The sequence below is a fragment of the Oncorhynchus tshawytscha genome, linkage group LG06, assembly GCF_018296145.1.
Source record: "Oncorhynchus tshawytscha isolate Ot180627B linkage group LG06, Otsh_v2.0, whole genome shotgun sequence".
Classification (NCBI taxonomy): domain Eukaryota; kingdom Metazoa; phylum Chordata; class Actinopteri; order Salmoniformes; family Salmonidae; genus Oncorhynchus; species Oncorhynchus tshawytscha.
In genome coordinates this window covers 40,382,672-40,399,119 of record NC_056434.1, presented here as the reverse complement: position 1 = coordinate 40,399,119, position 16,448 = coordinate 40,382,672, and the positions used below count along the sequence as shown (strand labels likewise).

Genomic DNA, 16,448 nt, shown 5'->3' with positions numbered 1-16,448 from the left:
AGGAGCCACAAAGGAATTCACAAAAGTGTTAACTGCTGTGCAGAGCCGTGGTTGAATGATAACGCTCCCAACACATGTACAAATCTCCTCACCAGTGACCGGTGTTCCATCCCCCTGTTCACCCTTCCCACTATTTCTCCCACTTACCTCGGTGTCTTTCTGATTTCCGAACTGTCTCAATAAAGTTCAAATGCATAGAGAACAAAATAGTCGGCATAGCCTGACTGCCCATCCTCCTAACTGACTCTCTCTACTCTTAACTCTGACTCCCCCTTGCAGCACCACTGCAGACACTGTGGCAACATCTTCTGTGCAGAGTGCTCCGCCAAGAACGCCCTCATACCCTCATCCAAGAAGCCTGTGCGGGTTTGTGAAACATGCTTCGAAGATCTCCAGGCCTGACACCCCTCCCCCCAGTAGCCCAGCAACGGCATGTCTCATGATGTCCATTTTCTATGTGCATTCATCTGGACTGAGGAACCAACACCAGTCTCTCTGTGAACCCCATTGGACCATGTGAAGCAAACATACCTACTGAGCTTTGGAGAGGAGTAACCTGGTGATGGGATTGCAGAAGAAGAGGCCAGTCACTATAGGGGCCGATGGAGGTCACACAAGAAGATGGGAACATAATGAAAGAAGCACTGCAGACATTTCTGAGCTATGTGATGGAATAGGCCGCATCTGTATAGTGCCTTTGCTGCTCCTGACCTGAAGTCGACATGTCAGTCGGTCGGACAGAGTATGGTAACAGGGAGAGCTCAACAGCACCATCCATTACTCCACACATCTAGCTAGAACGGTCGGCCATCTTGGTTTGGCATTGTTTTCATCTTGAGCATTAACAAGACAGTTGACTGTAAGTTGGGTCTTGAAGGGTTGTACTGACTAACGGGTTAAGTTAACGAAAGGATATAGTTACCTTGAAAGGTGGAAAGCAGTGGTTCTTTGTTTTAGAAGTATTTTGTTCACGACCAAAGAATGTCTAACTGGAGGAGTCCAACAGTCCTGAGAGATGGCCATGATGTGAAGCTAAATGGAAAGCCTGGATTTTTCATACCTTTTTATTTCTTTTCAATTACTTTTTAAATCTAGCTGAAAGCTTTGACTCATAAGGTCATACATTTTATCAAGAGTTCAGACATGCTTGATATACATCAGAATGTTTAATTTTTTTTCAATGCTGCTCATCTATCTACAAAACAGAAATAACTTTTTTTGTTTTTCACTGTCCACGTGGTTGGTTGCATGTGCTTTTTCTGTCGCCTGTATCCCATTCAACATCATGACTACTGCAGGGGCTGTGTGTGCTCTGCTTTCAAGCAGGAGCAATAATTGTCCACGTGTATCTGGTGTGTGTGTGTATATATGTGGTGCTTTAGGAATGAATGTGTATCAGTATGTGTAGGGGCTGCAGTGTTGTCAGTCTGCATGGTGACTGTTTAAACCTTCTCTTTAAGACACTTTTGTACATGTCAATGTTGATTTACACTAATTGCTAACTCTTTACAACCTGTCAAAAACAGCACTGATAACACTTTTAAAAAATCTGGTCCTCATTCAAGTATTTCTTTGGTGATTCTCATGAAACTAGTCATCTGTAGCAAATATCAACTATCATTCTGAAGACAAAGTCCAGTTTTTGGCAGTCTTATTTGAAATAAATTTTTCACCCCAAATTCTCATTACCAAAATGCATCTGTATTCAATTCTGAGGTAATTTTATACTAGTTGAAGTGGACATGTCTCATTACCATAACACTTTCAAGTTTCTGTAAAAACTCTTAAATGTTTTTAAATAAACTTTTATTCACTCATGATGCATCATCTTGAGCAGGGTTTCCCAAAGTCTGTCCTGGGGCCACCCCCCGGTGCACGTTTTGGTTTTTGTCCTAGCACTATACAGCTGATTAAAATAATCAAAGCAAACAAGCTCCCAGAGGTGGCCCCAGGACCGACTTTGGGAAACCCTGATCTAGGGGTTTAACTTTAACTGAGCAGTTAAAGTTAATTTATCCACTTTTATATGCCTTCAGAATGGGGTTCTTATTCTCAAACAACCCCTTTACCCCACTTGGTCTTCTCATTACTGATTTGGCTAAAAAGCTCAAATTGGGAAAATCAGAACCATCACCTTATACATGGAGGCATGAATGGGCTTTAGTGATGTGGTCAATTGTTTGCTGACTCATAATGGCTGTCTCCTATCATTTGCAGAATGAGCTAAGGGCCTCTCATTACCAAAACAAATGTCTCAATAAATATGGGGTGTAAAAACCCTGTTTTAAATTACTTTTAAGCCACGATCATCAGTTTGTTTCAGCAAAGAGCAACCCCACCACAAAGGAGAATATCCCCAATTTTGACGTGTGTACCTGTTTTTCACACTTACCTATACTGTTGTTTAATATCCCAAGACAGTTGTCATTCCACGTATTTAGATGCTTTATAGGCATATTGTGTTATGCCGTTTGCCCATAGGATCCCATTCAATCCAGAAATACATCTTTAAAAAGAAATGTACAACCACAAATATCCACGTCCTAATACACCAATATTACCTGTAAAGACCTTGGGAGAAGTATTTTTTTTCCAGTTACGTTTAAGTCCGCTTTTGAAAATGCATGCATATAATTACAGTACTTATACTGAAATAAGTGCTATTTTAGTCCGTTACACTAAGATCAGTGATTTTAGTACTATGCAAGGATTATTTGGGATTAACAAATGATGAAACTGATTTGTTGGGTTACTGAATCTCTGGTAGAGATCAGTACAGGTTTTTCAATGGCAAATTATACAACACTATTTTTCCGAAACCTGCTCATCATTACCGTAATGCGGAAATATTAGGACACATTTATGCAATTGTGTCTTAATCTGATGTGTACGTAAATTAAATAAAACAATGAATGTATACAAAAGTTATTGATTCAAAAAGGTTGTTACGGTAATATTTCCCGAAATACATTTTAAATGTTTAACTCAGGCCTTTTCATTAGGGAAGCAATGGTAAAAATATTATAAATTGATTTGTTTTACTTTTTAGGAGTTTGAAAAGTGTTGCGGTAATGAGAATTGTTGCATTGGTAGTTGTAAATCGCATTATCTGATCAAAAAACAGGACTAATTATGAGATAGGAAAGTACATGTCCTCTTGGATCACCGAGATTAGGATATTTATTTTTTAAATGTCAGTTTCATGAGAATGACCCTAAAAACAGTGCCTTCAGAAAGTAAACCCCTTAGGATTTTCCACATTTTCTTGTGATATAAAGTGGGATTAAAATATTTATTTGTATTTTTTTGTCAACGATCTGTCAAAGTGGAAGTAAAATTCTAACGTATATAAAAACAATTATGAAAAATAAAACTCTTGATTACATAATTAAAGAACCCTGAGTCAATACATGTTAGACTCACCTTTGGCAGCGATTGAAGCCGTGAGTCTTTCTGGGCAAGTCTCTACGAGCATTACACACCGGAATTGTATAATATTAGCTCATTGTTATTTTAAAAATGATTCAAGCTCTGTCAAGTTAGTTGTTGATCATTGCTAGACTGCCAATTTAAGTCAAAACTGTAACTAGGCCACACAGGAACACTCAATGTCGTCTTGGTAAGGAACTCTGTATATTTAGCCTGGTGTTTTAGGTTATCGTCCTGCTAAAAGGTGAATGTCTTCCAGTGTCTGTTGGAAAGCAGACAACTAGGTTTTCCTCTAGGATTTTGCCTGTGCTTAGCTCTATTCCATTATATTTGTATCCTAAAAAAACTCCCTAGTCCTTGCCGAAGATTAGCATACCCATAACATGATGCAGCCACCACCATGCTTGAAAATATGAAGAATGGTACTCAGTGATGCATTGTTTGATTTGCCCCGAACATAACACTTTGTATTCAGGGCAAAGTTAATTTATTTGCCACATTTTTTGCAGTTTTACTTAAATCCCTTATTGCAAAACAGGATGCATGTTTTGGAATATATTTATTCTGTACAGGCTTCCTTTTCACTCTGTCATTCAGGTTAGTATTGTGGAGTAACTGCAATGGGGTTGATCCATCCTCAGTTTATCACAGCCATTAAACTTTGTTTTAAAGTCACTTTCCTTCCTCTCCGGAAACAGTTAGACCCGTATCTTTGTAGTGACGGGGTGTATTGATGCACCATCCAAAGTGGAATTCATAACTTCACCATACTCAACGGAATATTCAATGTCAGCTTTATTTTGACCCATCATGAAATAGGTGTCCTTCATTGCGAGGCTCAACTGGGGTCCTCACTGATAATTGTATGTGTGGGGTACAGAGATGAGGTAGTCATTCAAAAATCATGTTAAACACATTGCACACAGAGACCATGCAACTTATGTAAATGGTTAAGCACATTTTTACTCCTTAACTTATTTAGGCTTGCCATGACAAAGGGTTTGAATACTGGACATTTCAGCTTGTAATTTAAAAAAAACCTAATTCCACTTTGAAATGATGGGGTATCGTGTGTAGGCCCGTGATTAACTCAATACAAATACATTTTAAATTTAGGCTGTAACACAATGTCGAAAGTCATGGTTTGTGAATATTTTCTGAAGGCACTGTACTGATTTGAACTGCTCCTGCACTGTCTGGTCAATCCACAGTAAATGGTAAAGGCTCTTAGTTGAAATACTGCCATGTTATTGTGAGTGACTTGGTCAGCCGTCTGGCTTCTGGTTTGCTTGTATGTCTACATGTCTGGCTAGCAGATGGGCTGGCTGTCCATCTAGCTCAGGGTTTCCCAATCCCCCCCGGACTGTGTCTGCCTGACTGTGTCTGCCTAGCTGTGTCTGCCTAGCTGTGTCTGGCTAGCTGTGTCTGCCTAGCTGTGTCTGGCTAGCTGTGTCTGCCTAGCTGTGTCTGGCTAGCTGTCTTTGAAGGCCTGAACACCTTTTTCTTTCAATTGCTGTCCTCCCTTTACTCTGGGTTCAAGAGGTCATTCTCAAACACTTGGCATTGTACCATATAATTTTGATCAAGTAGACTCCTGTGTCGTTACCATCCATTTCTGCATTACATTGGTTTAGTCTACCTCAGATTGGCACAGGCACTTAAATAGCACTATGGTTAACCTGAAAGATTCTTCTTTCCCTGTTGTTCAGATCAGGTTTCCCAGCTTGCTGGATACATTTAATATTGTGGTTGTCACGAAGGCCAAGAGATTTGCGGTCTAGGCTGCGCCTCATCATATTCTGGGTTAAGAGCCGTTACAGGCGCAGCCTGTGCCAAGTATCTGCCCACTAACTCCACCCTTATAGTTGAGAAGTGGTCACCAACCCTGGTCCTGGAGAGGGCTACAAGGTTAGTGCAGGCTTTTGTTCCAGCACTAATACCTCGTTCATAGCAACTGCTCATCAATACTTTAAATTGAAGCGGGTGTTTCAGTGCTCGGCTGGAGCAAAAACCTGCCCCTCTAACTCTGTCATAGGGTTTACCATCTTATTGTACAACATTGTCACTTACTAATACCAAGGCTATAGTCATTATCTTTGTAACATGTTAACACTTGCGTGTGTATAAAGAAGTGTCGACAAATGTAATGTAAAAAAAGTCTTACTGAATGGCACTACACAAATTAATCTGGCTTGTTTCACGTGGATGCCGGCCGTCGTCATGCATGATATTGATTGTCTTGTTCATTCCTCGTCCACTTTAGAGGATATCATAGCACCGTTTATATACTTTAGAAAGTCGTCCTTCCTCATTTCCTTCAGGTAAGCACAAATCTAAGTGGATGGATAGATGAAAGGAAGGTTAACACTCACTTCCACCGATCTGTAACTTCAAGGAAGGATACATTTCTGGTGTATTGCAACAGGGCCCCGTGTGTAGCGTTTGTGCCTGAAAGAGTCACGTTACCCTGCATTCGTCAACCAATGGTTGCATGCCATGTCAGACTGACATGTAAAACATCTATTCAGGCATTGTAAGATCTGTCATGCATCAGCAACGTCTAAGCTCTGAAACGCAGTCCTTGTTTGTCATGGTGACCGTCGGGAACCCTGTGTTCCCTTGGACCACTGATGACTACCTGTCCTGGAAGAAGGGATGTGTGTCTGATTAAGGAAAGACATCATTTGACTAGATGTACCATTTATTTTCTAATTTTCCATCATGACTAAATAAAAGGGGTGTGTATTTTCCTTTGTGTGTGTGTATACCAGTGTGTTAACTAGTTATATGATTTTTTCACCCACTGGGGTAATAATGACATGGGTCAGTTGTACTGTTCGCCATAGACACATTACCACAGTTTGAGTGAATGTATTCAGCAACACAGGACAAAAATCATTTCTCATTATCAACAATTTATTGTCATCTTATGGTACCACAATGCACTTTCAAAGCAAACATGAATTTTACAAATTATCCTGCTAATACTTTACAACGGCTTAGGCGGAGACACAGTAATAGTCCTTGTCTAGGGCAGTGGTCACCAACCCTGGTACTGGAGAAATTCACCAGGAGTGCAGGTTTTCATTCCAGCACCTGATTAAACTAATCAAAGGTCTCGACAACTAGCTAGTTTAATCAAGTGCATTTGTGCTGGTATGTACTTAACCTGCATACGTATACCCCTTTCACACTACAGCCAAACTGAGCCAAGCCAAGTTGTACTGGGCTGGCCTGGTTACATATCCACCAAAATTCTAGAACTCTGCTAGAAAGGACAGTGTGAAAAGAAAATCTTAGCCACCTATGGTTCAGGACCTACAGTGGGAGGCCTCAGAAGCAGTATTTGTGGTCCCCTGTTGTCTCAGATCTGGGAGGACTCTACCCACAGTGAGGAGCTCTTCACCCGGGGAGGCTGCTGAGAATTCAGTGTCGTCACTGCACCCTCTATCTCTGACATCCACACCCTCTGGAAAGGAACACATTTTTGTGGTTTGTTTATTGTTCCCATTTCAACAGTGTTCTGTAATTTTTTAAAATTGTGTGTTGAGACCTTTTGAAATTAACTTGACATCCACACGGTACCATGAGGATACTTGGCTCACTAACTCATGCCTGGGGTTGCAAAGCGACCAGTAATTTTGTTAATTAACAATCTATGGCAACCTATCATAACTTTGGTCATTTATACTTGAATAACTTTATTTTATTGTATGTATTAATATGGACAAAGAAATGTACGAGTTTCTAGTAGATAGACCAGATGGTTCAAGAGAAAAGCCTAATTAATAAGAAATAAAAAGCATCAATGGGATTATTTTCAATGACCTCTAACTCAACCAACTAGACTTCAGTTGTGATGCTAAAACATTGATAAATACATGGACAGAAATGATATTTCATGGATTCACTATGCCCAGATTCAGACCAGAGTGATGCGCTTGTAAATGGGGATTTCCTTTTTGTGCACTTCTCTCTATGTGTATTCTGACCTTGAATTTAAGTATGAAAATAGCATGCTATTCGTTTGGGGTGGAGATCTAAGAAATTAAAAGGTGTGGCGGAGGTATTTTGACCTAGTCTTAATTCCACCACCTTTACACGCAAGGAAACCATGAATGAGGTTGAGCTAACCTGCTCGATCTAAGTGGGAAAAGCATATTTGTTTCAATACAAATAACAGCATTCTCCACGCACTGTGATGTAATAATAAGAGCTAGCTAAAGAGCTAGGTAAATGAGTAATCCGTTTGGAGAGGATTGAAAATACACACAGCAATTGTTTTAGATGATTTTTCCTTATGATCCCTGGAGATGAATGTGAAAACAGCCATATGGAAGCAAACTGAAAATCAGAACATGTATTTGCAGCCCCTTTTCCACAACGAAATAGGCTATAAATAGCCGTGTCGTTATTCAGAATTGTGTGTCCTCAATTTGATGTCTGCGCTTTAGAATGTTTTAATTATAGCCTATTATTTTCTCCGTTTTATTTGACAATTTGTATTATGTTATATTAGCTACTGTCAGCAGGCACCAACATACATTTCTAACTGTCACTTTAGTGTTAGCTTTACTTCAATTTAACTTTATTTTCACCTTTCTTTCCTCTGTCACATCCGTGTAGTTGTTCCTGAGGGTGGCTAGCATTAGTGGATCATATTAGGCTAATGTTGTGCAATGTGGGACATTATGGCATTGACCACACGCAGCAGGTTAAACCTGGAGCACAGTTCACGACGACTGGACCGTTGTCATTAAAGTTCAATGATTAGAGTAGATTTATAGGACTTGTTCAACCCTTATTGTAAACTTTTTTTACACCTTCCAATATTTCATGGCTTGAACTTGAATGACAACTTTCAGGATGAATCAAACCACTTTAATTCCTTCATATATTTAGTGCGTAAAGGCTCTCCAAACCTGTTTTTTTTAACCCCAAACATTGCCTAAATAATCTACAAGATCAGAGTATTTTTTACATCTACCAGTTTGTGTTGAAACCGATGAATATGCATATATTATTTACATAGCTTTATTTAACTTGGCAAGTCAATTAATAACAAATGCATTGCCTATCAAGAGGCAAAAGGCCTACTGTGGGGATGGGGGCTGGGATGAAAAATGTAGGACAAAAACACATAACAAGAGACACCACAACACTCCATACAACAACACAGCATGGCAGCAACACAACATGGCATTAGCACAACATGTTAGCAGCACAAACATTGCTAGACACAGACAAAAGCACAGAGGGCAAAATGGCAGACAACCCAATAAATCACGTGAAGCAGCCATGTGTCAGTAAGAGTGTCCATGATTGAGTGTAGAGATGGAGAAAACTGTCCAGTTAGTGTTTTTTTGCAGCGAACTGATGCCTATTTTCCGAAATTGTTCTCAATGTATTCTGTCAACAATATCCAAATTTTAAAAAAGGTACACCATTAAGATAGATGCACTGACAACCCTATTGAATGAAAACTCCAAGAGAAAATCTGTTGGCCACATTTATTCAGTGTGCAGAAGGGAATCATGACTGCAAAGTGTGTTATGCACCTGCACAAGGTAAGTCTGAATACCAACTAGTGAGAAGTGTGTAGGAAAGGTATAACTTCCTAAGTTGGAATCGGGACATAAATTGCTGGTTTATATTACGGATAATGTTTTACAGTTTAGTCTTGTTTTAATAATCTCATATTTTCCATGTGACAAGGCCAGAGATAGACAGCAGTGACAATATGAAGTACCCAAAAGGGCCACTAGATGTCTTGTGATAGATTACCTAAAATCATTAAAGTTTTTAAAATTCTGGTAATTTACTGGTAAACTTTCAACGTTTCCAGTAATATACCCACCCTTTGCAACCTTACTCATGCCTAGTAATGAAGGAAATTCCACCTAATTTAGATGTGTCAAAGAGTAAGGTGACTCGGACAGTATTGGAATACAGACTTCTCTGCTAGTGTCCGATCGTCTGATGACCAACTAGTGCTGAGCGATTAACCAAAATGTAGGTTATTTTTCGGTTTTTAAACTAATTGACTTAAGTCTGTTCAATTATTTTAATTCCATTTCGTTCATTTTTTTTCTGTGCGCTCAAATGAGCAGTTTCTGTAGAGATAAATCAGATTAAGCCTGAACTGTGCAATGTAGTAGGGAGTTGTAGTTTCCAATAGACCAATATTTTGCAAAGTTTGGTGCAAAAAAACCATGACAATGCCTTATTTACTTTGAATAACTACAAAAGTAGTGATTTTGATAGGCAGCAGCTCTATGGAAATGAGATGATGACTTGGAATGAAATTAAAGTAATGTGAATAAATTATGGTTCATAAGCAGTAATGGGAGATCACTAACGTCATGGGACTTGTATTTATTGTTTTATTCTGTGTTGTTACAGCATGCAATCCACATAATGCACAGTGCTTTTAATGTAAAAAATACATTAAACCAAAAGCAATGATAAAAAAAAAAGTTTAATCGAACCGTCCTCAATAAGCACTAATCGTTCAGCACTATGACAAACACTAACTGGATCGAGTCACTTGATTTTTGGAAAGATAGCAATTTGTATGTTTGCGCAGAGAAAATCTCCTAGACAAATACTGTAAATAGCTCAGCAATGATTTATCATCCGGCAAAGGAATGAAACATGGTGATGAATGAAGGATAACACAGGAATTTATATGGCAGTAATCAACTAGCAACTCAAATTAATACACTTTGAACCTGCTGTGAGTATGTTGAGATGGGAATGTCATGATCGTGATAAATCCACGCCTTACATATGACCACATAATGAAATGTTGTCAGTCACCATGGTACAATAACACACGAACAACCAAATTGGAATGCAACCCAATTCTCATTGTAAAAAGACTACTGTTCATTCAGTGTTTTACTTTAAGTTCAGAGTGCTCTTACTGTACCTTGACGGCCTCGGACGGTGCTTGTAGAATGAAGGCAGCGATACACTGCTGGTAGCGGTTCTGGTGCATGATAATGAACGATTGGGATAGCCCTGATGCTGAGAAGAGAAGGATGAAACATGTCAGTGTCATTAGTGCACACCATTGAAAAATGTTGATTTTTGAAAACAAGCGCTTGATATTGAAAGTTCAGGTGGTGCCTCCCTGTTTTGGCCAGTTTGCATCCATTTAGTTTCTAATTAATACAACCTAGTTTACATATAAATGATGCTCTTATCCAGAGCAATTTACAGTAGTGAATGCATACATTTTCATACTGGTCCCTGATGGAATCGAACCCATAATCCTGGCGTTGCCAGTGCCATGCTCTACCAACAGTCACAAGGCCAGGTCTGCTGAAAACATGCACATAAGCAGTACAGAAGAAAGTACTGAACAAATAACTCAGGACTGATACTGTAATCGATTACAGATGACTAATCTGTGGTTTAGATAACTGGATTGCACAATACAGTGGTTTCCGAAAGTATTCACCCGCTTGGCATTTTTCCTATTTTGTTGCCTTACAAACCTGGAATTAAAATAGATTTTTTGCCTACCACTTTGAAGATGCAAAATATTTTTGATGAAATAAACAAATAGAAAACTTGAGAGTGCATATCTATTCACCCCTCCAAAGTCAATACTTTGTAGAGCCACCTTTTGCAGCAATTACAGCTGTAAGTCTCTTGGGGTATGTCTCTAGTAGCTGCCACATCTAGCCACTGGGATTTTTGCCCATTCTTCAAGGCAAAACTGCTCCAGCTCCTTCAAGTTGGATGGGTTCCGTTGGTGTACAGCAATCTAAGTCATAACACAGATTCTCAATTGGATTGAGGTCTGGGCTTTGACTAGACCATTCCAAGACATTTAAATGTTTCCCCTTAAACCACTCGAGTGTTGCTTTAGAAGTATGCTTAGGGTCATTGTCCTGCTGGAAGGTGTCCGTCCCAGTCTCAAATACAAGACTGAAACCAGTTTCCCTCAAGAAATTCCCTGTATTTAGCGCCATCCGTCATTCCTTAAATTCTGACCAGTTTCCCAGTCCCTGCCGATGAAAAACATCCACACAGCATGATGCTGCCACCACCATGCTTCACTGTGGGGATGATGTCTTGGGGTGATGAGAGGTGTAAAGCGCTTCCTTGATGGCCAAAAAGCTCAATTTAAGTCTCATCTGACCAGAGTACCTTCTTCCATATGTTGGGGTAGTCTCTAGAGGTCGACCGCTAAATTTTGGACCCCTGATTTTGGCCGATTACATTGCACTCCACGAGAAGCCTGCGTGCCAAGGTAAGGTGCTAGCTAGCATTAAACTTACCTTATAAAAAAAACTATCAATCTTAACATAATCACTAGTTAACTACACATGGTTGATGATATTACTAGTTTATCTAGCTTGTCATGTGTTGCATATAATCGATGAGGTGCCTGCTAATTTATCATTGAATTACAGCCTACTTCGCCAAACAGGTGATTTAACAAGCTCATTTGCGAAAAAAGCACTGTCGTTGCACCAATGTGTACCTAACCTTAAACATCATGCCTTTCTTAAAATCAATACACAAGTATATATTTGTAAACGTGTATATTTAGCTAATATTGCCTGCTAACATGAATTTCTTTTAACTAGGGAAATTGTGTCACTTGCATACTGTGCAACAGAGTCAGGGTATATGCAGCAGTTTGGGCCGTCTGGCTCGTTGGGAACTGTGTGAAGACCATTTCTTTCTAACAAAGACAGCCAACTTCGCCAAACGGGGGATGATTTAACAAAAGCACAATCGTTGCACGAATGTACCTAACCATAAACATCAATGCCTTTCTTAAAATCAATACACAGAAGTATATATTTTTTAAAACCTGTATATTTAGTTAAAATAAATTAATGTTAGCAGGCAATATTAACTAGGGAAATTGTGTCACTTCTCTTGCGTTGATTGCACACATAGTCAAGAGTATATGCAACAGTTTGGGCCGCCTGGCTCGTTGAGAACTAATTTGCCAGAATTTGACATAATTACAACATAACATTGAAGGTTGTGCAATATAACAGCATTATTTAGACTTATGGATGCCACCCGTTAGATAAAATATGGAACGGTTCCATATTTCACTGAAAGAATAAACTTTTTATTTTCTAAATGATAGTTTCCGAATTTTACCACATTAATGACCTAAGGCTCGTATTTCTGTGTTATTATAATATTATAATTAGGTCTACGACTTGATAGCGCAGTCTGACTGAGCGGTGGTAGGCAGCAGCAGGCTCGTACGCATTCATTCAAAACAGCACTTTCCTGCGTTTGCCAGCAGCTCTTCGCAATGCTTCAAGCCTATCAACTCTCGAGATCAGGCTGGCAATACTAAAGTACCTATTAGAACATTCAATAGTCAAAGGTATATGAAATACAAATGGTATAGAGAAATAATCCTATAATAACTACAACCTAAAACTTCTTACCTGGGAATATTGAAGACTCATGTTAAAAGGAACCACCAGCTTTCATATGTTCTCAGCAAGGAACTTAACCGTTAGCTTTTATACATGGCACATATTGCAATTCTACTTACTCCTCCAACACTTTGTTTTTGCATTATTTAAACCAAATTGAACAGGTTTCATTATTTATTTGAGACCAAATTGATTTTATTGATGTATTATAATAATTTAAAGTGTTCAGTCAGTATTGTTGTAATTGTCGTTATTTCAAATATAAATAGCTGATACCTGTTTAATCGTTTAAAAGTTAAAATAAAAGTTCATTGTTCATTCAGTATTGTTGTAATTGTCATTATTACATACATACATATAAAAATAGTCAGATTAATCGGTATCGGCGTTGAAAAATCATAATCGGTCGACCTCTAGTAACTCTTCTACTTGGCTGGTTACTGTTTGTAATGATTTGTCTGCTGGGCTATGTTCTCAAATAATTGTAAGGTATGCTTTCGCCGTAAAGCATTTTTTAAATCTGACACCGTGGTTGGATTCACAAGAAGTTAATCTTTAAACCTATGTAAAATAGTTGTATCTTTTCTGAATTTTTATAATGAGTATTTCTGTATTTGAATTTGGCGCTCTGCAATCTTACTGGATGTTGGCCAGGTGGGACGCCCACATACCCTAGAAAGGTTAAACTGTGGCAACTACATCATTGAATGCTGGACTTCTTAAATTCCTGTATCATGCAGGTGTTGATCCGTCCCCACCTGCTGCGTTGAGTTGGTCTACGCTCCTGAGCTGGAGGCGGTCCAGCGAGATGGGCTGGTCCAGGACGGTGAAGGTACAGCCCTCCTTCAGCAACTGGTCCAACTCCTGGTTCTGAGGGAGGCGCAAAGGATTCTGTTCAGGACCTGTGGACTTCTAGAGGGGGGTAGGAGTGGGAGAGCGCGAAAATCAAATTTGAGTGATCAAAGAGGATTAAGTACTATACGAAATTATTTTTATTTATTTTACCTTTATTTAACTAGGCAAGTCAGTTAAGAACAAATTCTTATTTTCAATGACGGCCTAGGAACATTAGGTTAACTGCCTGTTCAGGGGCAGAACGACAGATTTGTACCTTGTCAGCTCGGGGGTTTGAACTTGCAACCTTCCGGTTACTAGTCCAACGCTCTAACCACTAGGCTACCCTGCCGCCCCGAAAGTAGTTAAGTTATAATACATATGTAGGTAAGTATCTATGTGAGAAAATCGTAGAGGTATGGGTCCTACTTTCTTGTTCCTCTTGATCTTGGTGATGAGGAGGAAGTCGTCAAAGAGAAACAGGTACACATCGTGCAGCTTAGCATTCTCTGGTGGTAACAAATGTAGAGATGTCAGGACATGGCTGATGTAAAACTACAGTACTTAAACAGTATTTTAACTAAGCATGACTGATTACTCTGTATGTCACCGACCTGTGAGCACTAGTTTGCCCTCATGCAGCAGGCACCGATGAGCGATGAGGTTTTCGAGGGTGACCGCTTTCAGGAGATGCTTCAGATTCTGTTCAAAGCCAAATGAAGGGCTGAGGTTAGGTTGTGGGTAGACGCATGATTTGTTTGCATTCTTACGACTTCATATGTGGTGGCAGTGTATTTTATTTTGATCATATCCCGCCGTTATGTCTCTTGCATGCATATCTAGCTTTGCGGATCACAATGATCAGATATCACTTCATCTTTATCTGAAAAAAACTAAGACGCTTCAGACAGCCCTCTCTTTACATCAATGCATTGACATCATTCAAGATACAGCTAAGTTGTTGTTGTACTGTATCTGACTCGTGTATCAAAACGTTAACCATATGATCTGTTCTACTCGAAACCGAACCCAAGAAGATCCATTTGTCTTGGCCCAAGACCAGTGTCATTGGAAAGCTTAAGTACAGAGGCCCATGTTCCTCCAGGAACTAACAGGATTACGTCAATTAAGTCCATTTTATTCTATTATGCATTTGTGCAAACCCAGTTTGATATTCAAAGCTCAACTCTCTCATTATAGTGAATGCAACCTTACCTCAGGGATGAAGGCCCGCTTGTCTCTCTCCCACACTGGCAGCCACACCAGGGCATCTCTCAGTAGTTTCACCTTCTGGTAGTTGTCCAGCCATTTGACTTTGCCCTCCAGATCACCTACAAAACACACACACAAACACAAAACACAAAACATAAAACAACACACACCCACAACACACAACACACCCACAGGGGGAGGGGTGTGTGTGACACAAACAAACCAACGAGGACACTAAACTGCATTCCACTCCACCCCTCTGTTTGATAGTGAGCAGTGCACACTAATTAGGAACACCGATTCTGGCAGGCTTATTCCTGGCTTTGGAACACACAGAACAATCTTAACAAGGGTGTCACTGTTGTCATCAGATTAAATTAATACAATATAGTACTACTTTGTAAAATATTCAGCTATGTGCACAATTTATCAAACTATCAATTCATCTGGCATTGGCAATGAAACACATACATTTCAAATAGTATCTCTGATGTTGATACGGATATCATTAAATAATGACGACAGCTGACTGTGTCTCAACATGGGTGTGATCTATGATGCTCTAGTCATAGATTAGACTGCGCCCACCTCTTACCGTAGACACCCACCACACCCATTGAACATTGACCGATTCAGTCCAGCCTGCCATTGTGACAGTGCTATTCCCAGGCCACATCAACTCACTGTATACCTCTGTTATTGTCTGTATAGTCACACCCTGGCTATGGGAAAGAACTTTGAAGCACACAGTAAAAACACAAACTACTTTGGAATAGAAAAACAGGTTCGATATACAAGAACAATTACATTCAAGGTACAATACTGGTACATATTTCTCTACAGCCGGTCCTGTCCATCTAGTTATAGAGAGAACCACCAAAATACGTCTGCAAGTACAGGCATGCAGAGAAGACGTCAACTGTCACAGATTTTGGATGCTGCCCAACAAATAAACTGGCTATTTGGTTACCATTTCTAAGAGACATGTATTTGTAGAGACTATCCCGTACAGGAGGCTGTGTGTCAATAAACTTTTCCAGTGTATATTTTGCTACAGGTGTGAAGATCTGAGTTAAGCCAGGAGGTATAAGTGGCTGTCAAAAGCCCACATAGCTCCGTCAGAAAACACCCTAGAGCTGATGGCCTGAACCTGAATGGCAGAGCTGCTGTTTCCTATGTAGAAATAGAACTCCTAGAATGGCAACCCAAATCAAGTCAAGGGGGGGTGATAAAATTCAAAATGGCCACCGGTCATCCTATTTCTAAAGGTTTCCTCCATCGTAAGACACAGGAGGGGCTGGCTGACTGACTCTGCTTGTGTATGTTCAAGTTTCCTTATACGGCAAAAACGTTGTTGTGGTTAGAGCGAGAGGAGCCTCTAGTGATGACTGACTACTGTTAAATTAGGTTTAGATGAGTCACCTCAGCTGATAAAAATAGATTATGCAAATAACCCAGATAATCCAATAATGGCTTCACAGAACCCCAAATCAGCTTCATTTACACTAATAACGTGTGTGGTGAGCCATTGACTTTACAGAGTCAGTG

The 16,448-nt window shown here is 39.6% G+C and overlaps 2 protein-coding genes across 3 annotated transcripts in view; one reads left to right on the top strand and one right to left on the bottom strand.

Moving 5' to 3' along the window:
* eea1 (early endosome antigen 1) overlaps positions 1 to 2,292 on the top strand; it is a 42,402-nt gene extending 40,110 nt beyond the window's left edge. For both annotated transcript variants that reach the window (XM_024398882.2, XM_042323249.1), the window contains one exon: positions 280 to 2,292. In XM_024398882.2, the coding sequence (XP_024254650.2) occupies positions 280 to 402 (123 nt within the window). In that variant the 3' untranslated portion in view covers positions 403 to 2,292. The remainder of the gene's footprint in view (positions 1 to 279) is intronic.
* A 4,031-nt stretch (positions 2,293 to 6,323) lies between these two features.
* LOC112232085 (pleckstrin homology domain-containing family G member 7) overlaps positions 6,324 to 16,448 on the bottom strand; it is a 36,647-nt gene continuing 26,522 nt past the window's right edge. The window contains exons 12-17 of the mRNA XM_024398880.2: positions 14,904 to 15,019; positions 14,303 to 14,390; positions 14,118 to 14,197; positions 13,613 to 13,766; positions 10,361 to 10,458; positions 6,324 to 6,898 (exon numbers count right to left, since the gene is read on the bottom strand). Of these exons, the coding sequence (XP_024254648.1) occupies positions 6,794 to 6,898; positions 10,361 to 10,458; positions 13,613 to 13,766; positions 14,118 to 14,197; positions 14,303 to 14,390; positions 14,904 to 15,019 (641 nt within the window). The 3' untranslated portion in view covers positions 6,324 to 6,793. The remainder of the gene's footprint in view (positions 6,899 to 10,360; positions 10,459 to 13,612; positions 13,767 to 14,117; positions 14,198 to 14,302; positions 14,391 to 14,903; positions 15,020 to 16,448) is intronic.